The following is a 25,938-nucleotide window of genomic DNA, read 5'->3' on the forward strand; positions in this document are numbered from 1 at the left end:
TTTAGGCTCTCCACAACCTAATTATCCATTCTGTTGCTTTAAAAAGTTCCTTTACCAGAATAAAAAAACTAGAAGCAGGAAGTCACATCTTGGGAATAGTGATTAAACACGTGATAAATGTGCGCTTGTCTTTTCTTAAACCTGTGTTTTCAGTTGACCTCAATGAACCTCCTCAACCAGCAATGATTCATGACACCCAACGTAGATGCCCAGCTGGACTGTGAGATTCAAGATATGACTGAGAGATTAAGAGGTCAGGAGCACTCAGCCAGAAGAAAGAATGAAGTCATGCCACCTGCAGCAATGTGGGTGGGCCCAGAGATGATCATTCTAAATGAAATCAGAAAGAGAAAGGCAAATACCATGTGATGCCACTTACGTGTGACATCTAGAATATGCCACAAATAAACTTCCCTATGAAAGAGGAACAGACTCACAGGCATAGAGAACAGACTTGTGACCACCCGGCGGGGAGGACTGTGGTGGGGGGAGGGGTGGATCGGGAGTCTGGGATTAGCCGATGCCAACGATTACACATAGAATGGATAAAAAAACAGGTCCTACTGTATAGCACAGGGAACTGTATTTGATATCTTGTCATAAATCATGGTGCAAAAGAAGATGAAAAGAATGTCGATATACGTATAATCACTTCGCTGTACAGCAGAGATTAACACGACACCGTGAATCAACTATACTTCAATGCGATAAATATTTTTAAAAAGAGTTCAGTAAGTAAACCATCCTTTCTAATGACTGATCTTTGGGGAAAACTGGGTTTTATATTCGTGCATCCACGAGATCTAAGAAAAACAAAAGCAAATGTTGATCAAGTCTTGATTTCTTCGGGAAGCCCTCTTCATGTCTGATCTCTGCAGTCAGTGGTTGTGAGGCAGTGCTGGAAAGTCTGGGGCTTAACTGGTGGAAATCCTACAAACCAGGAGACCCTGGTCACGTCACGGGGAACTCCTGAGATGCTGTTCCCTTTGTTCAATGAGGACAAGGACATCACCTGTCCTGAAGGTTCAGTGAGACCCCCAGGCTCTCAGTAAGCCTGTTATGAGGACAGCCACCAGTCATGGCGAAGGAGATGGCTTGACCCTGGACGTTAAGGACGCAGAACACGTGAAGAGAGGAGAGCTCCTTGGGGCTGACCTCGTTTGCAACCCTCCCTACACTAGTAACGTTGCAAAAAACAGTTCAGGATGGTGTCAGTAGGGGCTTCACGCCTGTTTCCTTCCCAGAGGGTCATCCCCAGGGTCTAGCACATCACAGGAAGCCAGTGGAGACCGTTGAATGATTGGGTGAGTAACTCCTGGCCCCACCTTCAGAAATGAGAGGGAAGAAAGAGCACCTCCTCGATGGAAATTTTGGGAGGTTTTGTACATACTTTGCATGTTAAATAAAAGTACAGTCATAGCTCAGTGAGAAATGGAACATTTCTTACCACGTCAGTAAACAAAGGATGTCCCAGTCATCAGTAATTGCAGCTGCCACTGATGGTGAGCTGGTGAGCCCTAAGGACACTCAGGGTGTGAAAATACAGGATGCTGGCCCCAGATAGTTCAGGTCAGTTGCTCAGTCGTGTCCGACTCTTTGTGACCCCATGGACTGCAGCACGCCAGGCTTCCCTGTCCATCACCAACACCCGGAGCTTACTCAAACTCATGTCCATTGAGTCAGTGATGCCATCCAACCATCTCATCCTCCCCAGATAGCTGAGGTGCATATCCAAGGAATGATTTCAGTGAGCCCTTCCTCTTACATGTTCCCATACATAGAAAAGCACGAAATCCCTCCACTCAAGATATCTGGCTTTCCTTTAATTAGCAATGATCTTCTGATGCTCAGACTACCTGCCCTTGGTTGAAAATCTTCTGTATAACCCGGATGCCCCTCCTCACCTCCTCAGAGCAGTTTTCTCAGGGTTACTTGAGATGCTGCCTCCCAGGCTTGAAAGTCCTAAAAATTCCCAGTGAATAAAGCATAATTCTCAACTTTTAGGTTGGGAGCATTTTTAAAGTCAATATCAGGATGGCTCGGGGGTCAAGAATCGGCCTGCAAAGCAAGGAATGCAGGAGATGCAGACTGGATCCCTGGGTCGGGAAGATCCCCTGGGGAAGGAAATGGCAACCCACTCCAGTATTCTTGCCTGGAGAATCCCAGGGACAGAGGAGCCTGGTGGGCTACAGTCCGTGGGGTCGCAAAGAGTCAGACATGACTGAGCACAGCACAGGGATCTCAGCTTCCCTCTACCCACCTCCTCTTCTCTTGTTTCGGTGAGTGGGGTTCCCGCTGCCCCGAGTCCCGTGCTCTTTCTGGGCGCTGCCCCAGCCAGCCTGGGCTGCTCCTCCAGAAGCTCAGATCAGCACACAGGTTGCCGCCTCAAGCAAAGACACTTGAGTTTGATTTCCTTTCATCCCACTGAACCCTGGGAATACAGAGCATCTTCCCTTGGAATTCCTGTCCTCGCCCTTAAACCAACAGGCACAGTTTGAATGAATGGGGACACTTTGGATCTGCAACATGCCGTTTGTCGGACACCCACCGTCAGGTATTGTGCTGGACGTGGCAGGCAGTAGAAGTCGTTCCTGGTCCGGGAAGATCCCGTGTGCCATGGAACAACTAAGTCCATGCATCACAACTGCTGAGCTTGTGCTCTAGAGCCCGGGGCCCACAATTCCCGAGCACACTTGCCGGCATACTGAAGCCCGTGTGCCCTGGAGCCCACGCTCTGCTACAAGAGAAGCCAGCACAGTGAGAAGCCCGAGCACAGCAACTAGAGAAAAGCCTGCACAACAGCGAAGATTCAGCATGGCCAAAACCAAAGAAGCAAAGCCGGGTGGGGTTTGACCTGTAAAGTCTATTCCACTCTGGGATGAACTTGCCCAGTGGCTCCAACAATGCAGAGTTCTAAAGGTTAATTTTCTGGCTCTTGCAAGAATCCAGTCACTGGCCATTTCCAAGAGGTTTACTCATCTCAGCTCTTCTCCAGAACTCAAGGGAGCAGGAGATGACACGACACACCTCGCTGCTGATGTATCGGCGGGGCGTGTCATCGGCGGGGCACAGCGCTGACGCTGTTGGCCACAACGTGCCAAAGGAAGCTCAGTCTGGATGCGTAGCCGGCCATGATTTCATTGGCTACAGACACCTGGGGATAGAGCGATCTCTCTGTGAAGTCAGAGACCAGAATGCACACCTGATCCTTTGTCATATACTCCAAGTTTTTCATCTGGAGGATGAAGGGCAAGGACACTCTGATGGGTAATTCGTGGTCAAACTCGATGGACAAGACCTTTCGCATCTCCATCCTCAAGCACTTAGGGATTGAAAATATTCAACTTTTATCTCATCAATACTCTGAAACTGCCGCTGTTTCAATGGAGCGGGGGGGTGAGGGGAAGGTGAGTGAAAGGTCAGAGGAGGGTGGGGCAGAGCCCTATTTACCACGCTGGTTCCATCCAGGTGACTAACACTTCTTACCCTGAAGTCTCCACGTTGGGATGAGAAGCCTTGCCTGAGAAACATGGATGTTTAAAGACAAGGGGGTTTACAGAGAAGGAGAAATATCATGTGACATCCCTTCCAGGTGGAATCTAAAAAGAAATAATACAAATGAACTTACTGGCAAACCAGAAAGAGACTCACAAACTCAGGAGAATGAGATGATGGTTGCCAAGGGGAAGGACAGCTAGGGAGTTTGGGATGGACATGCACACACCGCTGTATTTAAAATGGATAACCAACAAGGACCTACTGTATAGCAGAGGACGCTCTAACTCAGGGTTATGAGGCAGCCCTGGAGGGGAGGGGAGTCTGAGGGGAAATGGATCCCTGTGTATGTGTGTCTGAAGCCCCTAGCTGTTCACATGAAATGATCACAACATTGTTAGTCGGATGCACCCCAACACAAAATAAAAAGTTCAAAAAAAAAAAAAAAAGACGAAAGAGTTTAATAAATGAAACTTAAATGAAAAAGTATCTAAGCAGTTAGAACTTGATCCAGATCACAGTATACTCTATTGCTGTTTCACCTCCCATCTCAGGCTGTAGGACAGTGTCACACAAGGTTTGGGGCCACCTCCTGAGGCCAGCACGCCCCCAGCTAGAGGCTGGCACTGCTCAGCCCCACCTCTTGCGTTGGGGGGAGCGGTTTCCTCCACTGGTTTGGAGCAACCATAGAGATTTGTGAAAACGACTTGCAGAAAACGAGACTTCTGAAATTGTTTGTTTGGTCTAATACCGCTCTCATATCCCTTTTTGTAGGAACTGAAACCCCTTTTCTTATGGAAAATCTACTTTTTATGGTTCAAATGGGGCTAACTTTCCCAATCAATGCCAAAAGGGTGGGCATGAGATACAAGTCTGGCCCCTGAGACTGCTCCATATCACCAGTAATAAGTGTAGGTCAGTGATGGATACAGGACCAAAGCCAGTACATCAGCCTCTTCCTTGGAACCCTACTGCTGGAGCCGGCTGAACAAGGGGCCTGGGGTGCTTTGCTCCTGGACCGTTGGCTGTGTCCTTCAGGGTTTCCCCCATTACCACTCTCCCTTGAGCCTGGGGACCCCCTGCTCTCATTCGCCCTGGAAGGCTGTCCCCACCTTCCATCCATCACATTTGCCTCTTGCAATGTTTGGAGGCTCTGGTCTCACTGTAAACCCCCCTGTGTACTGAAAAGGTGCCTCAGGCCCACACAGAGCAGGTGTGTCCCAAGAATGAATGAGTGAAAACCAGAGGGAACGCAATTCAGGGAAAGCACATCCTGTCTCTACCCACCTCCCTGTAGGAAGTCCATTGTGGTTCCCACAAAACAAAGCATCTTGGGTAAATACAGTTTTCTGGTCTGCCTTGTCTGGGTCTTCACTTATTCATTTACATCGAATGAAGTATTACCATTCTGGCTTTCCTCATAGTTCAGTTGGTAAAGAATCCGCCTGCAATGCAGGAGACCTGGGTTCAATTCCTGGGTTGGGAAGATCCCCTGGACAAGGGAAAGGCTTCCCAACTCCAGTATTCTGGCCTGGAGAAATACATGGACTGTATAGTCCACAGGGTCACAGAGTCAGACGCGACTGAGTGATTTTCACTTTCATCCTTTTCACTGAAGAGGAAAGAAGACATAAAGTCACAAAAAGACATTTTACTTCCTGGAAAGTAAAACTGTCATTCCCTCAACATTTAGACACATTAAAAAAACTTCTATAAGCAAGGAAACCAGAAAGGGGGCTCCATGCTGATCTCGGGAGCAGACACAGCTTCTACAATTGAGAAAAGCATCATTATAGGAAACAGACTAGAAGGTGCAAACCAAGAACAACTTCCTGAGCACCTGACCATCGGGACCTACAGACACCAGGAAGGACAGTCAAGAGTGTGGAACCAGCCAGCCGGCGTTTATCTTAGAGACAGAAGGGTCAATAATTTACAATGTGTGAATGACTTCTATCTGCTAGAAAGATGTTATAAAGGTACAGATCTGACTTCAAAGTTGCTGCACGTAAAGACGTCTGTCTTCATGAAGACAGAAGAATTCATATCTGTCTCATGAAAAAAAGTGACCGGTTTTCTTATCACTACTATATTGCATCAATTTACAGCCTTTGAATTTTTAATAATGGAACACTTAGATGTTCTGCTATTATCAAAAGATGAAATTTAGCCTTTCAGAGGGATTTTTGACATCATCCTGTATTTTACCATTCTATAAGAAGTGATGGAGTTTAATTACCAGCTTTATCTTCAGAGTGATATAACTTGTGATTTGGAAGTTTCCAATGTCATAATGTCTTTTGAAAGAGAGATGATGACATCTTGTATTAAGCCCACAATTTATGTGATCTAATCTTTCTTTAGGGTTTTCCCTTGTGGCTCAGGGGTAAAGAATCTGCCTGCCAGTGTGGGTTTGATCCCTGGGTTGGGAAGATGCCCTGGAGAAGGAAATGGCAACCCACTCCAGTATTCTTCCCTGGGAAATCCCATGGACAGAGGAGCCTGGTGGTGGACCATAGTCCACAGGGTCGCAAAAGAGTCGGACAAGACTTAGCGACTAAACAACAACATTTCCTTAAAATGACTCTGTTATGCAAATACAGGTCCCCAATTCAGTTGCACTGGCTCCTCCTCCCGTCACTAACCTCCCTGCCCCTGTTGCTAATGTCCACAAAGGCATCTTCACAAGTGACCGCAGTCTGCTTGTCCTTCTCCCAGTCCTCCCTGTTTCTCTTCTCCACACTGACCTTTATGTCTGTGGAAAAACAGAGCCCCAGCAAATACATTCTGTCATTTCCTTCTTGCACAACGGAACAAAAAAGAGACTTTCCTGCCTCCTAAACACTATGACTCTTGGCAAAGATCGCTCTTCTTCCCATCTGTAGCCTGACGCTGTGGATGTTTGTAAACGTACTCTCCCAGGTATGTTGTCATAAAGAAACTCATTTAAACCAGCCTTGCTGGGCTTCCCTGGTGGTGCAGTGGTAAAGAATTCACCTGCCAGTGCAGGAGACACGGGTTCCACTCCTGGTCCGGGAAGATCCTGCAAGCCATGGAACAACTAAGCCCGTGCATCACCACCACTGAGCTTGTGCTCTGGAGCCCGGGGAGCACAATTCCTGGACACACTTGCCACAGTACTGAAGCCCAGGTGCCCTGGAGCCCATGCTCTGCTACAAGAGAAGCCACCACAATGAGAAGCCCGAGCACAGCAGCTACAGAGCAGCCCTGCTCGCAGCAACTAGAGAAGAGCCTACACAACAACGAAGATCCAGCACAGCCAAAAATAAAATAAATTTAAAAAGTAAAAATAAACCAGCCTTGCAGATAAACACTGCAAAGGCACCGGCCTGTAAAAACCGTCTGACCAGCTCACACCACATCAATCAGGTGACGCTATTTTCTGGTGAGTGATAAAATAGATAAAACTAAGATAATTTCAGGATTTCCTTGACGCAGATTGTTTGTGGCTCTAGACACACAGTTATCTGCAAGATTAATTTCCAAGTAACGTTTTCAGTTATCACGCTAGTGGTTCAGATAAACAACATTGGCAAAAGTAAATTTTCTGCCTGAAGATACATATCCAGCTGTTATTTCAGAAGGAAATGTTTAAGGTCATGTCGCATTGACAGAAAATCTTTGTGGCTATTAAGCCTGAACGGACCGAGGGCTAAATATAAGGTCCGGTTTGAGCTGCAGGTAACATTTACATGTTTGACATTAACTGATAAAGTCATGAGATTCAAGATTTGTGGGAGAAGCATCAGTGCGGGGAAAAAATGTCAATTCCAAGCTGACAAGGATACCATCAACAATAATCGTCAGGAAAGCAAGCAGATGAACAACCCTCAGAAAAAGCATTCTAAAACTATATTACTTTGCTAGTTAGGAGTTGCAGGCATATGTTTTGAATTTTCTATCATTTTGTTTGTAGAAAGATTTGGAAGCAGGATTATTTTATTGAAATATAAGGCTGGATTGAGAAACGTCCCTCTCAAAAGGGAATTAGTTCGTTGGGAGGAAGGGCTTCCGCTGGCCAGTGTTTGGGTAGCCAGATCTGGGGAGTAACTGATGACTTCCTGAATGTAACAGACGATGCTGGCCAGCTTACTTGGATGCCAGCGGCAGGGGCCGCAGAGCAAGTACCTTAGATTTCTGAGTCACTGGGCTTTCTAGGCGTTGAAAGTGACCCCAAAGCCCACATGGTCCTGATCCCAGAGCATTTGCTAAAGGCTGGGAAATGAAAGACTATATCCTGAACTCATCGCATCCTTGACAATAAGTTTTCCTCTTCTGAATCATGAAAAGTTAATGCATACCGACCACAGTAACACAGCAATATACTGCTCTCTGCCTGCTGCACCTAGCTGGCTGGGACCTGGCTGAGGAAGTGACCCCTGCCCCTGGGAACTGTGACGGTCACATCCTGACTCTACTGCAGGTCCCAGGCGAGAGTGCACTGGGGCTGTGGGAAGTGCGTCCCTCTGGCAGAACCAGGGCTCTTGGTCGGCAACTCACAAGAGCAGGACATGGTTGAATAGCTATCGGATGGGCGTATGCAGTGGTAGACACGGCTCTCTGTTCTCCAAGTCACAGCCCTAGCTCTGGGCAAGCAGAAAAGCCTGCGGTTCCCCTGGGATGGGCCCCTGTCCCTGCGCACCTTAGCCCCTGCTGTTCCGGACACAGGAAATCCCTTCCTCTCCGACCCTGGCAATGACTACTCCAGGGCAACCTTGTTTAGGCTCCTTCCTGCTCTAACCACCACCCACTCCAACCCTGCCCCAGGCTGAGCCCGAGTCCTTCCTCTTTTCCCACCAGATCACGGCCCTCCCTACAGCCCCAGGCACTGTGCAAGCTGTAAGCTACTGCACACTACTATATACATGTGATATATTCATAGACATGAAATAGACAAGCTACAGTAGAGGACAGCAAAGTACCCACGCAGTAGGCGTATTACGCTCCCCATTTTCACACAAGGCACAAGAAGGCTGAGCAACTTGCTGAAGGTCACCCTTTTAGAAAGTGGTCCATTCAATGCCTCTGGACCCCCAAGAGGGCCTTATGTCCTAATCCTTGAACCCTGTGACGATGTGACCTAACTTGGCAGAAGGGACTTTGAGGACGTGATTAAGAAATCGAGATGGGAAATGATGCTGGGCAACCTGGATGGTCCAATATAATCCCAAGGGTCCTTGTAAGAGGGAGGCAGAGGATCTAAGTCAGAGACAGAGATCTGACCACAGAAGCGGAAGTCACAGAGACAGAGATTTGGAGATTCTGTTCTGCTGGCTTTGAAGGCAGGTGAAGGGGCCACGAGCCCAGAATCGCCGGCAGCCCCTCAAAGCTGGAAAAGGCCAGCAAACAGATGCTCCCCCAGAGTCTCCAAAGGTAACACTGCCCTGCCAGCATCTTCATTTTAGGACTTCTGACCCCAGGAACTAGAAGATGATAAATGCATGGTGTCATAAGCCGCTGTAAGAGCAGACACAGGAAGCTTATCCAGTGTCCGTGAACTGGAGAGCTAGGCCGTCACACTGATATAAGGAAAGGAACACCCTTCATTAGCAAAGCGGGTGGTTGAAGGCCCTTTTCAGAACCCCCAGGTACAGGGAGCCACTGCTGCTTCTGGCACTAAGTTCTCTATGCTCCTGAGGATGTCAGTGTGATGACTGCAAGTACTAAGAAGGTCAAGAGAGATGGGTCTCAAGAAGCCACCAGCCTGGGGGACTCCCCCAACCTAGTCCCCACGCCGGTCGTTTCCAGGAACTGGGCGCTTCTGACGTCAGAGATGTGTAGTCTGTGTGCCACGCCCCTCAGAGGAAGCCCGCTGTTGCTGGGCAAGGGCCCCCTCCATCACCAGGGTGAGTGGGAGGGGAGAGAAGGGGCCAGCCCGGACCCTGGGGCGGCAGGCCCCACCGTTGCTCGCAAGGATGTGGCGGGTCCAAGCAGGTAACTCCCTACTGCTCTGCTCTGGAGAAGCTCAGCCTGCGAGTCACGCCTGCAAGTCTGTCTGCCTGTCTGCCTCTCTATCCCTGGTCAGGCAGCTCAAGAAGGACTAATCAGATGAGATAATGAACACCAGCCTCGGTCACCATGAATCACAGGCCGGCAGCCAGCTGAGTCACTCAGTGGCAGGGCTGAGCGAGCCGTGGGGCTCCGTCTGAGCTCACCCTGGAGCTGGGGCCAGATGCTCTAAGTCAGCAGGGCACCGAAGGCCACGCTTCACTCCAACATCTCTGAGTGCTGTGTGCTCTGGCCATGGAGCACTCCTTGGAAGGGAACGTTGTAACTAAGTCCCCTGTAACTCAAGACAGGGAGATTACCGAGTCTGGGGAGAGGCTGGGCAGGGACGCCCACTAGGGACGCTTTGGGCCACAAAGGTTTGGCCTGGGGAAGCAGTGCTGACCCAAAGTGACCCCACTCAGCTAAAAGGTGTCCGGTCACTCAGCCATTCAGAGTGTCTCCTCTGCGCTTGTCATGGGGAAGCAATTGAAGCCGTGAGTCCTACCTTGCCTGGAGGCCCTCTTGTCCAGCTGGTGAGGAGGTCTGGGGGCTGGTCAGGTTCCAAAGCCCAAGCACTAAGGCTCCAGGTACCACCATTTCCTCTTTCTACCCACCTGAGTTCATCAGCTGACTCACTGGAAAAGCCCCTGATGCTGGGGAAGACTGAGAGCCGGAGGAGAAGGATGAGATGGTTGGATGGCATCACCGACTCGATGGACATGAGTTTAAGCAAACTCGAGGAGATCGTGAAGGACAGGGAAGCCTGGCGGGCTATAGTCCATGGGGTCGCAAAGAGTCGGACGTGACTTAGTGACTGAACAGGAAGCTCATCAGCGAAGCCCGAGGCCTTGGAAGAACTCTCCAGAGAACGAGATAAACGGAGGCACAGTGAACCCCTTGTTGCTGCACCCAGGCTGTGCTCTCTTCTCCCTCAGAAGGTCCCCCACACACAGGAGCACTGGCCTGGTTGCAGGGTGGTGGTTGCAGTGGGCTCCATGAGAGCCCCCAGTCCTAAGCAATGTCCGCTCTGTCCTCCATACTCGGGCCATTGCTTCCACATCACACTTCAAACCCAAGCTCTAAGGTTCAGTGACTGTCACTTGCCCTCATCACTCCTAAACCCCAAACCCCACCATCAAAGTCGGACAGAGGCCCGCATTGGCTCTCTCTCCCCTACGGAGCCCGAGCTGGCCTGGCCCCCTGCCTGGGCCTGGCTGACCACACTGGCCTTGCCACAGCTGGGGCCTCCAGCCAGAATCAAGGCTACCCTGCAACCAATGGGAAGGGGCAGAAGAAAGACAAGATCGTTGGGACACGGTCTTGGAAAACACCCGCTGTGGGATTCATTGTTAGATCCTGGATGCAAGAACAAGGAGACAACCCTGGGGTGACGAGCCCCTGCTCTGGGCCACCCGGCCTAGGACTGGGTCTCTCGCCCTGGAAGACGGGGCAGTGGAGGACAGAGACACACGGGGACGAGGCCTTCCCCCTTTCACTTCTGAGCATCTGTTTGATGTTAGATCTTCTGTGGAACTTGGGTTTGAGGCCTGGCTCTTTGGGGTGATGGCCTAGTGTGGGAACTCCGGCTGGACTTGGTCACAATCCCAGCCTCGTGACCTTGGGAAATGACTTCTGGCCTCTGAGTCTGAGCTTCTGCCTCTCGTAAAGCTGTGGTCATTTTCTCCACCTCAGGCGTCCTGTCCTGGGAGGGTTACGCAAACCAGGCTGAGCCCGGGTCCAGCGGCCCACGGGCAGGAAGTGATGAACTGTCTCTTAGGGATCTGACCACACAGAGGCCGCTTCCTGGCCACCTTCCCACCTGGGTGTTTTTTTTCTGGGACACACGCCTCTGTCACTCTGCTTTCAGAACAAAAAGGCATTCAAGGCCCTTGAACACCTGTCTCCGAGCTTTTCCTCTGGTATCCAGGCCTCCCACACTGGGCCTTCCCTCTGAACATCATTCCCCATTACAGACTCACACATCAGCTCGGCTCTGGCCTTCCCGAGGCAGGCACCCTGCCCCCCACCCACCGGCTGCATCAACGTCCTCTCCGGCTCCCTCTGCCGGCGGCTGGGGCTGTCACTCGAGCACCAATAAGGGCTTGCACACAATCAGGGCTGCGGGCGGGGATGTTCTGCCGCCTGTCTGCCCGGCTCCCTGTTAAGCTGTCTGAGGGCAGCGGTCCTGGCTGATTCGGCCCTGTCTCCCCACGGGCACACGGAAGGTACTCACACGTCTCTGGCCAGACCATTCTGTTGTGCCTTGGGGCGGACTCCGGACAGCACCTGCTTTTGCGTGCCCTGTGCCCGCAGGCCCCGGTCCCACCACAAAGCCTGTTGCTTCAGCCCAACAGAAGGAAGGTTCTCAACAGCACGCTCAGGGAGGGATGCTACTGAAACAGAGGGCGGGCTTCGCAGCCTCAGCCCCCAGGTGGGTGGGGGCCACGTACCTGGCCCCCAGAGGGTGACGCACTGCTGCTCATGGGTCTGGCAAATGCCGTTGTAGCAGTAGCCATCCACCCCCTGGCACGGGTGCCCGTCGTGCAGGTACACGTTGGCCGGGCAGTGAGGACTGGCCCCCGTGCAGAACTCCGGGAGGTCACAGGCGTTGCTGGGGTCCCTACACGCGGTTCCTGCTGGCTTCAGCTGCAAGGAGAGGGCGGGTTATAAGCACGTAACTGCAGGAAACGGGGAAGCGTGGTCCCAGTAACACTCTGGGTAGATGGGAGCAGGGCTACCCCGTGTAGCCTCATGTAGACTGGTGCGGACTTCAAAGGAAGTTCCCTTTACTGAAGGGAGAGCTCATTAAGCAGAGTCTCACTCTGAGATTCACCTTTCCACTGTGGAGTGGTGGGGGCAACTAAGGTGCAGCTCTTTTTAATTTCCTGCAACATCAAGGTTTCCTAGTGAGCAGACAAGCTGGTCGCTGGCCCCTGGGCCTTGGAGGAGGCAGGGAGTGGGGTGCTGCCTGAGGGACCCATCGAATCTTAAGAACAAGATCTCTGGTCACCAACACCATCGCTTGTTTTAAGATGACATTTGCACTTAAAGCGTTCACTTTTGTGGGCAAGATGACAAAAATCATCCCAAGGGCATACTTACAACAGTAATTTTACTTTGCTATCGAATCACAGAGCTGGAAACCTGTCTGTAGGACTTTATAGGGGCAGAGAAAGAAGTAGTAAACCAAAGGGGCCACACAGGATGTTAAGGAACCATCCAAACGAAGCCTCATCTTTTTGATGTCGAGGAGCGAACGGCTCAGGGTGGCTTGTCTGAGGTTATAGAGCCAGTGACCAGCCCGCCTCAAAGCCCCCTCTCCAGGGACTTCCACCACCAGCAGCTGCAAGCCAGGGGTGCCAGCTTCTTTAACATCCCCATAAGCTAATCACAGGAAAGGGGTGAAGAATACTTTAAGCTGAATGTAAAATGTCACAATGCACTTTGGGAACAGTGCGCTCTGCCTGGGTGGCTAAGAGGGAGTTTTCTGTAAGCAGAAGGTCGAGATCAATTGCTTAATTAAAAGGAAATAAAACTCTACCCTTGGAACATCTGAATCAAAAGCTCAGACTTCGACTCTGCCAGATCTCAGCTCTGAACAGTGAGACAAACGATGGAACTGCCAACACGAATGCAGTCAGGGTGGCAGAAAATGGCAGAGTCTAAAACTGCCAACTTGGCGGGGCTGGGTCAGCCAGCACCTTCTGTCGGGGGTCGTCAAGAGCAAGATGCTGAGGTCGTGGAGAACAACCCATCCAGTGCCTCAGCCAGCAGGCAGACATTCTTGGGATGGAGCAGAGGGATCTGATGTGAATCCTCCCTGAGAGAGGGGGAACTGGTTCTCAAAGACTTTCTCCAACAGCACGACCAGAACAGTTAATGGGGAGCCTGAGTTTTTAGTCCAATTCTTTTCCAGCTCATAAATTATTTACTACAGATGACTTAGCATTAAAATGTGCATTTCACACAAAGATTACAAGATAATAAAAATAGGAGGTAGAGACTACCAGCTTGCATGATAAGGACCAGTGCTGGTCCATGATAAGCAGCGAGTGCTGGGAGATCACCCTGCCCTGTAGCTCACCCTGCATCGGTGTTGAACCTGCAGAACCCGTGGGTGACCTTGGGAGCAGGAGGACTCACCTGGCAGTTTTCACAGCACAGTCCGTGCGCGCAGACAGCGTCTGGCTTCAGGGTACAGGTGGTGGCATTGCAGCAGAGATTCTGACATTCCTGGAGACGGGAAGAGGTTTGACAGGGTCACTGGGGGGCCACTACTCACCAAAAGCAAAGGTTGCACCTTCAGTGACTGGAAAGGGAAGAAAGAACCCAAGGGCCTGGCTCTTGAGCTGAAAACCAGCCTGACAGGATTATCTTCCTTTGGAAGAAAGCAGAGCTTCTGGTAAGTGTTTATGAACTGCCTGGGAGTGTGTGTCCCTGGGAAAAGTCAAGGAGCACTCAAGCATCTTTCACGATCGGGTGAGGAACTGGGACAGAAGGCTGGCTGGCTCCGGAGGCCATTGGCATCGGCAGCGGGTGGGGCCGTGTGTATGTCTGTGAGGACCGCAGACCTCAATGCAGTGACCTGTATCAGGATCACTGGAGCCCTTTGAACGTGTTTAAAAGTCTCCATAGGTGCATACAAACTTAACTCTTCAAAGGCTGATCCAAAGTTTAATGGAGAGCACAGTGGCAGGAAATGAAGTCAAAATAGTTGTGTTTGAACCACAGCAGTCCAGCCTGAAGCTGCAGCTGGACTCTTGGTCTGCACAGAGAGGGTGTCTTACCCACCGAGACACTCCTCAGGTCAGAAAAGTGGAAGGAGGTCTGTGGGCTGTGCCCATAGATTTGCAAGGGATTTAAACAGGTCAAATAGTAGATGGACAGTCCTCTCTGAGATAAACGTGAGACAGGAAGTGAACTCCTGTGTTACGCTGCATTTCACACGTACCCAATTTTTTGTCGCATAAAGAAACAAGAGGCTATAGTTTTCCTTAGCTCTCAACAGAAGGCCTGCACACCTCTACTCAATGTATTTATGACATCGTGTGCTTTAGGACATTCTGGTAACTTGGAGTTGACACATTTTAGAAGAAATTGAATTGCCATTAGAAAGGGGAGCTCAACAGAGTCTTTAGAATTGAGTTGATCAATGTCCTTTTATTTTCTCTTATATATGGTTTGTGCTAAAGAATTTATATATTATTGGCTACAGGCCCATCACATACTATTTTCATAGTGTAACAGTTTACTCCCCAAACCATCTCCCATGAATGAAGTTATCATCAGTATCATAAATGCAATGAATAAAACGTTGATAATCCAGAAGATTTATGGCTCAACCCGGATATCTCAGCTGTATCCCGTGTAAAACTCTATGAATGATGTTCCCAGTGGCTTCTCACTTCTATTACACATACACCCCAGGTTAGGCAATTTTAAATTTGCTCAAGGACTTCATAAACATCCAGAGTATGTAATATATACAGTAGAAGAAAACTGCCGACCAGAAGCCAACACTGTAACTTTCAGGACAGTAAGGAATTCCAACTCATGGATTTACAAGCCTAAAACCTTCAGGAACTTGTTGTGTTTTTATAAACGGAGTCCATCCGCGGTACTGCTGATCAGTGCCAACACAGGCATAACGATGCTGTCCTGTGCGTAGGGTCTAAATGGCTCTTCTAATGACATGTGGGCCAATGACAGATTACACACTCCCTTGCGCTTCTAAGGTAAATCAGCCATCCTAAAACTGGTTTGTAAGACTTTAAGAACCAGGTCCCTATCCCCCCCAACTCCCACCCCCAACAAAACTGCTAAATAATACACACAGAAGTTCAAATGGAAATGAAGCCAAGTAGCATGGTTTTGACTTCAAAAGGGATTGATAATGTGAGCAAGATAACTAAGTTTAAAAGATATTTGCAAGCTACTGGCATGCAATTGACTTTAAACAAGGAGATAACGCTGCTTTTTCAACCCTATTAGCTTGGAAGAATGAGCGAGTTGTCAGGATATCCTTATGGTGGATATAAATCTAATGTCCTGGACTCAAGGCTTCAGCCCTCACTTGCCTTTTAACTACCCAGAATCTATTTCTTCTGCAGAACTCTGTTTATCAGAAGAGACAAATGCTTCATCTGTTGATGCAGCTATTATTTTAGTGTTCAATAGAGAAGTTCAACAGAGTCGATGAATACTCAGCCTCCAACGACAGAAGAGGAATGAAGCCGTGTGAGGCTTTCCAGCAAATGCCCTAATTGTCATTCTTGGGTTGTAGGTAGTAGACAGAGGTTCTCAGTCACCATGAACTGGGCTGAGACAATAATGCATCTTCTTGAAAAGAGTGGCCATTATTTCTGGGAGCACAAGCTGGGTCCTGTCGTGAGCTGGGACAGTGGTTCTGACCCATTTACTCACTGAGGTGGTGACACCAGAGTGCGTTATGGTCCAGGGGATGCATGGGCTGATAGGAAACAAAGGCATGATGGTTATCTACAGTGCTTGAGTGCTGAGTAGGGGAATAAAGAACTCAGATTCACTAAAGTATTGGTCAGTTTGGAAACTGGAAATGGGCTTTCATACCATCAGAGCACAGTGTGACCTTAAACCTCAAAAAGTAAACAAATTAAAAAAAATAAGAATTAGAAAACTAAAAACTGAGGCAAAAAAGCTTACCCGTGACTTTCAAAGATTTCTTGGGAGAAAGAACTCTGGGTGAAGAGAATGAGAGTTCTCTTCATATATCAAGGACTTATTAAATGAGGGCCCTACACACAGAATAACATGCAGGGAGAGTATAGCTCTGCCTAAGCAAGGAGTTTGAGTTCATCAAAATCTGTCCTGCAAGGCAATAAGTTGCCTGGAGAGACAGTAAACCCCCTGTCAAAGCTGCGTGACTCCTTGATGGGGGTAAAAGAGAAGGTCACAATATCAGCGGCGAATCTCAGGCACTCAAGGATTTGCTGGTGCGATGCTGCTGACGGCAGTGGAGATGGAGATGCAGCGGTGGTGGAAAAGACAACAGTGACCTGGTGGGAATGGTAACCGTGGCGACGTGAACCCTGCTGGTGTGGAGGGAGGCGGGGATGCCGGTGCATGCTGGTCTATGGAGTAAGTGACTCTGCTAATAGAGTCATCCGAAACCTGAGAGTTCACAGCTTCAGGGAGAGCTGCCAAATTTATTTAAATTAATAAACAATTACAAGGAGCTCAAACAAAAGATAAACCATTTCAAGTCAACCTGACCTCTCCTGAGAAACAGGAGTAATTTAAACTGTTTTTTTTTTCCTTTAAGCAATTAGAAAAAAAAATCTCTGAACAATTTCCCCTTTGTATAACCCATCCCAAGATGGTTTCAAGTTTTCCTCCACTCATCAAAAAGAGTTTCTGTAAGGCCATAATTAGGATTTTGTTCCTGCATAGAACCAAGCTTTGTGTGCTGTGAGCAAAATTAAACACCCTCATGGACAGCGCTGTGACCCTGGGCGAATCCTGAATTTGGCAAGGGCACAGAAACACTTGATCAAGCTGCCGCGTCAACCCCCGTCCCCGAGCACTTATATTCACTCTCAATATTCTTACAGGAATGGTCAGATAGAGTCTAAGATTATTCCTGCTGCCATGGAAAAGCTCAGAGGCTTAGAGAGGGTGGGATACGATGAGGAGTCCACAACCAGCTGTTTGTCTGATGAACACAGAGATGCAAGGGAAGTCTCAGAATATCAGCACAAGTCTCCTTCCATCCTAGAATCCCCTTTCCAGAGCAGCCCTTCAAGATGTGCTCTTCCTAAGCCCTCACCAGGCCCATCTGTGAATTTGGTAATTTGCTAATACCCACTTTGAACTTGTCTACCACTGCAGCTTGTATAAGCTCCCAGAGAGGGACTCCCACGTATAGACAGCCTGCTTCGGAAACGAGTAACTTTGACTTATTCTAAACACAACCTCCTCCAAACTTTGAGGTGGCTCTTGTTTTACCAGGCTGTCTTGCTGTGCCCTTTCTCTCTCCTTCTCAAGATTATTCAGAGATTTAAAAAAAAAAATGGCTGCTACAATTTTGATGTTGATTAACTTTACACGGGGCCCTATGGAAGCACAAAAATGTCCTGACATTGGCTGGAAAGCAGGGTGAACTAAGCCTTTAGCTGGATTAAAAATTTTCTCTGCTCTCACTTATTGCTTCTTAAAGCTGACAAGCTGAGAGGCAGGAGACTGGGAGCCTTGGGTCACATATACAGAGGAGGCTGCGCAGACAAGGGTAGAATTTCAACTTGGGAGGCAGCTCTTGGTTAAACATGAACGCTGCTTATTCAAATTCCCCTCGGGCTGCACACCTTGCAGAGAGAAAGACTTGGGGCTTAAGAGCCATCTGAAGCCAGCATTCCAAGGCTTTCTTCTCTGTCAAATTCAAAGCTAAATGCTTTTTCATTGTTCTTGTCCTCATCTTCCTGAGGCAGCCGTGTCCTTCAACAGAAAAGATTCTTTATCTCTTTAAACCAGTGATACAACTTAATTCTACGCAATACTTAGCATTCAAGAAGGCCATCCTGGCTTATGAAGCTTGCTCAAGGTGGCCCTAGGACTTTCCTATCCTGATTCTCCAGCACTATTCGTTCTGCTGCACAATTCCTTCAAATTCTTGCTGGTTGGCCCAGCCGTAAACATGAGACAAATGTTCTGTAAACGTTTCTCTTACCTCCGGTTCCCCACAGTCACACTCCTCTCCTTCTTCAACATATCCATTCCCGCACTTCTGGCCCCCGAAGGACTGCTTCACTTCCGGCAGGTTGAACAGACACATGCCCATGCCCTTCTGCAGGCTGGCCTCCAGGTCCTTCCGGCTGCAGCTGCTGAACATCACGGGGAACGGGAACCTGCAGGAAGGAGGCAGGATGGCAGTCGTCAGGGAACAGAATGGCCTGTGCGCCACCCTTCTTGTGCCAGTGTGTGTGGTACCCACGGACATCATCTGGGCGGGCGGTCACCCTCTCAGTGAACAAAAGCTTGACTGCTCTAAAATGAGGCACCTTCAGCTAAACCCTGCAGTCCAATCCTGCACCATTCCACCACCACTGAATGAGAAAGTGTTACCGGCTCAGTCATATCCTGACTCTTTGTGATCCCATGAGCTGTAGCCTGCCAGGCTCCTCTCTGTCCATGGAATTCTCCAGGCGAGAATACTGGAGTGGTTTGCTGACTCAGAGATGGAACCTGGGTCTCCTGCACTGCAGGCAGATTCTTTACCGTCTAAGCCACAAGTACTTTATCCCCAAAGAAATGACCTTTGGATGGTTTTCAAATCGACAACTCTAGACAGTGTCTCAGTACAGACATCATTAATAGTTCTGCGTGAAATGATACAATGGAGAGTGAAGACTTAGGACCTGTAGCTTATAATATAACTATGTGAGGAAGTTTTCTAACTTCATCGCTCAGAATGGCCATCATCAGAAAGCCTACACATAATAAAGGCTGGAGAGGGGGTGGAGAAGAGGGAACCCTCCTACACTGTTGGTGGGAATGTAAATTGGTGCAGCTGCCAGGGAGAACAGCATGGAGGGTCCTTAAAAACACTAAAGACAGAGTCACCATATGATTCTGCAATCCCACTCCTGGACATATATCCAGAAAAGATGAAGACTAATTTTAAAAAGACACATGCACCGTATGTTTATAGCGGCACTATTTACAATAGCCAACATGTGGAAATAACCTAAGTGTTTCTCAACAGATGAATGGATAAAGAAGGTGTGGTGCAAATATGTACAAGGGAATATTACTTAGCCATAAAAAGGATGAACAATGCCATCTGCACCAACACGGATGGACGTAGAGATTGCCATACTGAGAGAAGTCAGAGAAAGACCCATCATCTGACATCACTTATATGTGGAATATAAAAAAATGATAAAAATAAACTTATTTACAGAAATAGACTCTCAGACATAGCAAACAAATCGATGGTTACCAAAGCAGAAGGGAGAGAGGGATAAATTAGGGGGTTGGGGTTAGCAGATAATAAACTACTATATATAAAACAGATAACCAACAAGGAGAAGATTCTTGAGAGTCCCTTGGGCTGCAAGGAGATCAAACCATCAAACCTAAAGGAAATCAACCCTGAATATTCATTGGATGAACTGATGCTGAAGCTCCAATACTTTGGCCACTTTATGTAAAGATCCGATTCACTGGAAAAAGACCCTGATGCTGGGAAAGATTGAAGGCAGGAGGAGAAGGGGATGACAGAGGATGAGATGGTTGGATGGCATCACCGACTCGATGGACATGAGTTTGAGCAGGCTTTGCGAGCTGGTGATGGACAGGGAAGCCTGGTGTGCTGCAGTCCATGGGGTTGCAAACAGTTGGATGCAACTGAACAACAAAACCAACAAGACCTAATATATAACACAGGGAATGATATATTAATACAGTATCTTTTAATAACCTATAATGAAAAGAGTCAAAAAGTATTTATAACTGAATTACTTTGCTGTACACTGGAAACTAACGCAACATTGTAAATCAACTATACTTCAGTTAAAAAGTAATAAAGGCAGTTGCTACCCTGAGGCAGGGGGAAGGTACAAATGACTGAGCTTATCAGCTCCCTGGCTTCACAGACACAATCTCCACAGGGGATGGTGGTCAGAGCACAGCTGATGCTGGTTTGGACCCATGAAGGGCAAATTGCCGTCTCCTCAGGCACAGCCTTAAAAGAACAGAGGAGGTCAGAAGTGTGGGTCCTGCTCTTGTCTGTAAAAACCAGGCCTGCAAAGGGATGTGGCCAAGTTGGCTGATTTCCCCGCAAAGCTCAATCTCCCCCTTCCCTGGCCGGGAGCGGTGTGCCAGCCCCCTCACACCTGGACGGGCTGTGACAATTCTTGGTGACGGAATTAGCAGGGGTGAAGCGGCGTGCAATTAAGTGGCTACTCCTTCCTCTTCCCCGAGCTCAGAGCATTCCAGCATCCTAGCGGGGGATGAGGCAGAACATTACCCGGTCCTGACTTACCACACAGTGCAGAGCCCCACGGCAGCACGCGGAAGGGAGCCCCCGCCTAGCGGTAAGCCACTGGAAACTGGGGGGTTCTTCCTACTCCTCTTAGTGTTCCCTAACATATACAGAGCATCTGACTCTTTTACAAATGCATTTTCCCATGTCTCAGGCAGCAATTATAAGGGCTAAGCCCACCAGAAACCCAAGTTTTATTACTTAGTGAGGCAGCAGAGCCTGCCCACCAGCAAGCCCAAGCATCCTCTCCCATGCTGACGTTTACAGGATGACACTATAATTAGATCCCAGTCAACTGGCCAAACCAATGCGTGCTGCTCCGTCTCCCTGAGGATGACAGACTGGCCACCATTCAATGACTGAATCTGGAAGTATTTCAAGCCCGTGATGAGTTCCAGGGCCAAACGGGTAACCCTGCTACCTCCCCAAGTGTTTTCTATCTATCTCAGGTTATTAACTCTGAAGTATAATTCTAATCTACAGGCAAATTAATACATGCAAAGTCTTGCTCTCGGATGAACCAGCAATAAACCAAGACTTATCTGGAGTGCTGTAACAAAGTTCCTTTTGAACTCTCTGTAACTTTCCTGGGCAGACAGACTGATTATTCCTGGTATCAAAGTGAATCTGAATAGCTTCAGATGATGAACCATAAGAAAGAGTGTAATTCTGTCCATTGAGAAGGGCTTTGTGTGGAAAATACGATGTATTGCACAGGAGATAGAAAATAGTCCTTTGCAGTAGAAGAGATCGAACCTTCTCCTATGTGAGCTTTTCCCAGAACGCCCCATCTCAGGCCTGATCCCGGAGGCTAAATTTCACTCTCATGCCAACAATGCCCAGGTGTTGTGATGAGAGCTCACCAGTTCATTCTGGGAGGAAACCAATTTCTAGAAAATGGTAACAGGGAGTTAGGAGAGACACTTGGATCAACTGTGAACCTTGGGAAGGGTTTACACCAAGATTCACAGCAGCTGAGAGAAGCCCAGTGAAGGAGGGGTTATCAGCCATCCAGTTCCCAAGGCAGCAAGACGTGTGCAGGGCTGAGACCAGCTCCAGGCACAGCTCCGACAAGCCCTCCCATCTCACTGTCTTTCAAAACAAATACATTTTGATTTTTTTTTTTTTAGCGGGGGTTGACATTAAAAAAGGAACAGAAACAAGATGAATGAGATCAGTGTAAGTTCAGCATTTAAATTCAGAGCATCTGGGAGAGGAGAACAGATCACTAGTAGCAAAAAACGACTCTTTCCGTGTCTGTGCTGGGTATGGTCAGATAAGAGTCGAGTAATCTGTGTAACAGGACGTTTCTTGTTCTTAGGTTTTTTTTTTTTCTTTCCCCTATTCTGTTGAAGGACAAAGCCCAGATGCTCTTAAAAGTTTTTTCTTGTTTAGTGTCACGGATAACATCCATGCAATTCACAGCTTCCCGACCTTGCTCTGAGGAAGAGTGTCCAGGCACTAATTCCTTGAGGTGCCTCTGTCTGCTTGTCTTTTAACTTTACTTTTAACTGGAGGATGATTGCTTTACAACGTTGCGTTGGTTTCTGCCATACATCAGCATGAATCAGCCATGGGTACCCAGACATCCGCTCGCTCTTGAACCCCCTCCGCCCACCCCATCCCACGCCTCTAGGCTGTCACAGAGAGGTCCCTGTTTTAACAGCAGAGCAGCACTGCGGGAGGTGTGGAGGAGGTCACCGACACCGGTCCTTTGTTCCATCACTCCCAGCGCAGAGCCGGGTCTTACATCACGCGGCCCAGTTTCACCGGCGCGACACCCGGCTTCAAAGTCAGTACAAGGAAAACCTCCACCAGCTGCCGGCTCACGGCTCCTGCCCCGAGCACATGTGAATGGGGCATCTTTCCCTCCGATCTGGACCTTCCTGACTCGCTCTGAGGGACCCCAGGGTGGCCCCTTAGAAAGGCTGCAACTCTTCCCCATACTTTCCTGTCCTCTCCGTGGGGGCTGGTCAACATTTCCCCTCTAAGGGAGAGTGGAAAAAGGCCACTTGCATCCTCCAAGACCTCTCATTTGATGACAAATGGCAATGTGACCAGGGAGCGTTCTGCACCTGCCTTCAGCCTTTCATGATTTCTCATCATGGGGAACAGGTGACTATTTCTCTCTGATAGAATATTCCTGAGCCCTATTGGGGGGCATTTCAAGAAAGTCAGGCTTTGGAGGAATAAGAGCAGAGTAACCTGCCATTCATCATTCAATTATTCTGCAAATATTTATTCAACACCTGAGTGCTAAGCATTGTCCCAGGTCCTGGAGAGACAGGAGTGAATATAACACACACCCAAATCTTGGCCATGGTGGAGCTTGCATCTGGTGTGGCAGACAGATAATACAGAAGATAAGGGAGTAAATTATGTGTTAGAAAGGAATGAACATGAAGGAGAAAAATAAGGCAGGTCGGGAGGAAGGATATAGGAAGTCTTGACCTCTTAGGGGAAGATGATCAGGGAAGACCACACAGGAGGCAGGCATTTGGGATGTGAGGGAAGAAGCTGGGCGCACCTGGAGGAAAAATGTTCTAGGCAGAGGGAGGAGCTGGTGCAAAGGGGTATGGGTAGCTGTGATGGTCCTAGAGGACTTTGTTCAGCAGACAGCAGCAGGTTCTTCTTTCAGTAACACATACCCAGAGGAGCGACCCCCTCCCCAGAGAAGACTCCTAGGCCCTCTGAGGTCAACTGGATGGCAAAAGACGACCATGTAACATCATTAAAGGTGGGGAGGAGCATTGCCCTGCATGGACCAGGCAGTGATAACTGCTTAAGGTAGTATTCCCTCCCCAAGCTTTTTTTTTTTTTTTAAAGAAAACTAGTTTTGATTGACAAGCGTCTGCCCATCAACTCCCTTCTTATGCTGGAATCCTCTTGGTTGATCAGTGTGTGGGAAGGAAGAGGAGAGTACCTAAAAACTATATCTAACCCAATGTGCCCCCCAAAAGACAGAATTTGGTCATCTAAAATGATTTCATGCAAATCAAAACTACAATGAAGTACCACCTCTCACCAGTCAGAACAGCCACCATTACAAAATCTACAACAAATACTGGACAAGGTGTGGAGAAAAGGGAACCCTCCTACACTGTTGGTAGGAATGTAAACGGGTGTAGCCCCTACGGAGAACAGTATGGAGGTTTCTCAAAAAAACTAGAGTTACCATATGATCAAGCAATCCCACTCCTGGGCATACATCCAAACAAAACTGGATCAAAAAAGGTATAATCACTCCTATGTTCATAGCATCACTATTCACAATAGCCAAGACTTGGAAGCAACCTAAATGTCCATCGACAGAGTGACAGATAAAGAAGACATGGCACATCATACCATGGTGTATTCACTTCAGTTCAGTTGCTCAGTCGTGTCCGACTCTTTGCAACCCCATGAATCACAGCACGCCAGGCCTCCCTGTCCATCACCAACTCCTGGAGTTCACTCAAACTCATGTCCATCAAGTCGGTGATGCCATCCAGCCATCTCATCCTCTGTCGTCCCCTTCTCCTCCTGCCCCCAATCCCTCCCAGCATCAGGGTCTTTTCCAGTGAGTCAACTCTTCGCATGAGGTGGCCAAAGTATTGGAATTTCAGCTTCAGTATCAGTCCTTCCAGTGAACACCCAGGACTGATCTCCTTTAGGATGGACTGGTTGGATCTCCTTGTAGTTCAAATGCATCGATTCTTCAGTGCTCAGCTTTCTTCACAGTCCAACTCTCATATCCATATATGACCACTGGAAAAACTATAGCCTTGACTAGACAGACCTTTGTTGGCAAAGTAATATCTCTGCTTTTGAATATGCTATCTAGGTTGGTCATAACGTTCCTTCTAAGGAGTAAGCATCTTTTAATTTCATGGCTGCATTCACCATTTGCAGTGATTTTGGAGCCCCCCAAAATAAAGTCTGACACTGTTTCCACTGTTTCCCCATCTATTTGCCATGAAGTGATGAGACCAGATGCCATGATCTTCGTTTTCTGAATGTTGAGCTTTAAGCCAACTTTTTCACTCTCCTCTTTCACTTTCATCAAGAGGCTTTTTAGTTCCTCTTCACTTTCTGCCATAAGGGTGATGTCATCCGCATATCTGAGGTTATTGATAGTTCTCTTGGCAATCTTGATTCCAGCTTGTGCTTCTTCCAGCCCAGCATTTCTCATGATGTAGGGTGACAACATACAGGCTTGACGTACTCCTTTTCCTATTTGGAACCAATCTGTTGTTCCATGCCCGGTTCTAACTGTTGCTTCCTGACCTGCATATAGGTTTCTCAAGAGGCAGGTCATGGTGTATTACTCAGCCATAAAAAAGAACAGAAGAATGCCATTTGCAGCAACCAGAGATTATCATACTAAGTGAAGTCAATCAGAAAGAAAGACAAATGCCATATGATATCAATTACCTGTGGAATCTAAAATATGACACTAAGGAACTTATCTACAAAACAAGCTCGCAGACACAGAATGGACTTGTGGTTGCCAAGGTGGGAGGTGAGGGAGGGGTAGAAAGGGAGTTTGGGGTTAACAAACGTAAACTAGTATATAGAGGGAATGGATAAACAACAAGGCCCTACTGTATAGCACAGAGAACTATATTCAACATCTTGTGATAAACCAGTAACAGAAAAGGATAAGAATGTATAGCTGATTCATTTTGCTGTACAGCAGAAATTGACACATTATTAATCAACTATGCTTCAGTAAAAAGTAAAATGATTTCAGGTCAAGAGATAAGGGAATTTGATGATACCAAATATTAGAACTCTCTAACTATACTAGAATCCTGATTTACACACATAGCCTCACGAAAGAATGACTCCAGGAAAACGCTCGGCACGGCCAAGCTCATCACCCTGCTTCCCAGGTACCAACCGTGCTTCTGAACTTCTGATGACACCAAAATGAAACCTTTTGCGTGGTGCGTTCACGACTCCTTCATTCATCCACTCACTCACAGGAGAAGCAGCTGTTCTAAAGCTCTGAGGAGGATCCTGTGATGATTAAAATGTGGCTCCAGGCTTCCCCGTCTTTCTCGCTGGACCTCTGTCAAGGGTACTACTTGGACACGCCCACTCCCCACGCTGCCTCTCCACCCATAGAACTGAAATGCTAGAAGTACGTTCACATTATTCACATTGATCCACATGTATAAATTATATAAATATATAAGCATATTCATTACATTGAATTGATATGTATATATATTTGGAATAACTATTGAGAACCTGCTTTAAGCTAGATGATACGGTGGGTACTTTCTCATAGTAATATTTTCTTCTTTATGCTGTTTTAAATTTACACTTTAAAACAACCCCATGAGATAGGTTATCCCTACTTTGCAAATGAGGTGAAGGCATTTAAGAGTTCTCACTCCAGTACTACTTGCTGGGATAATCTCACGGACAGA

General features: G+C 48.0%; 1 protein-coding gene across 1 annotated transcript in view; it reads right to left on the minus strand.

The window, feature by feature from the left end:
* The window catches only part of ADAM12 (ADAM metallopeptidase domain 12), a 391,557-nt gene that overhangs the window by 47,122 nt on the left and 318,497 nt on the right, over positions 1-25,938 (minus strand). Inside the window, exons 12-14 of the mRNA XM_040254432.1 lie at positions 18,206-18,383; positions 13,648-13,737; positions 11,955-12,150 (exon numbers count right to left, since the gene is read on the minus strand). Coding sequence (XP_040110366.1) covers positions 11,955-12,150; positions 13,648-13,737; positions 18,206-18,383 — 464 coding nt within the window. The remainder of the gene's footprint in view (positions 1-11,954; positions 12,151-13,647; positions 13,738-18,205; positions 18,384-25,938) is intronic.

The sequence above is a fragment of the Oryx dammah genome, unplaced genomic scaffold (assembly GCF_014754425.2).
Source record: "Oryx dammah isolate SB20612 unplaced genomic scaffold, SCBI_Odam_1.1 HiC_scaffold_14, whole genome shotgun sequence".
NCBI lineage: Eukaryota > Metazoa > Chordata > Mammalia > Artiodactyla > Bovidae > Oryx > Oryx dammah.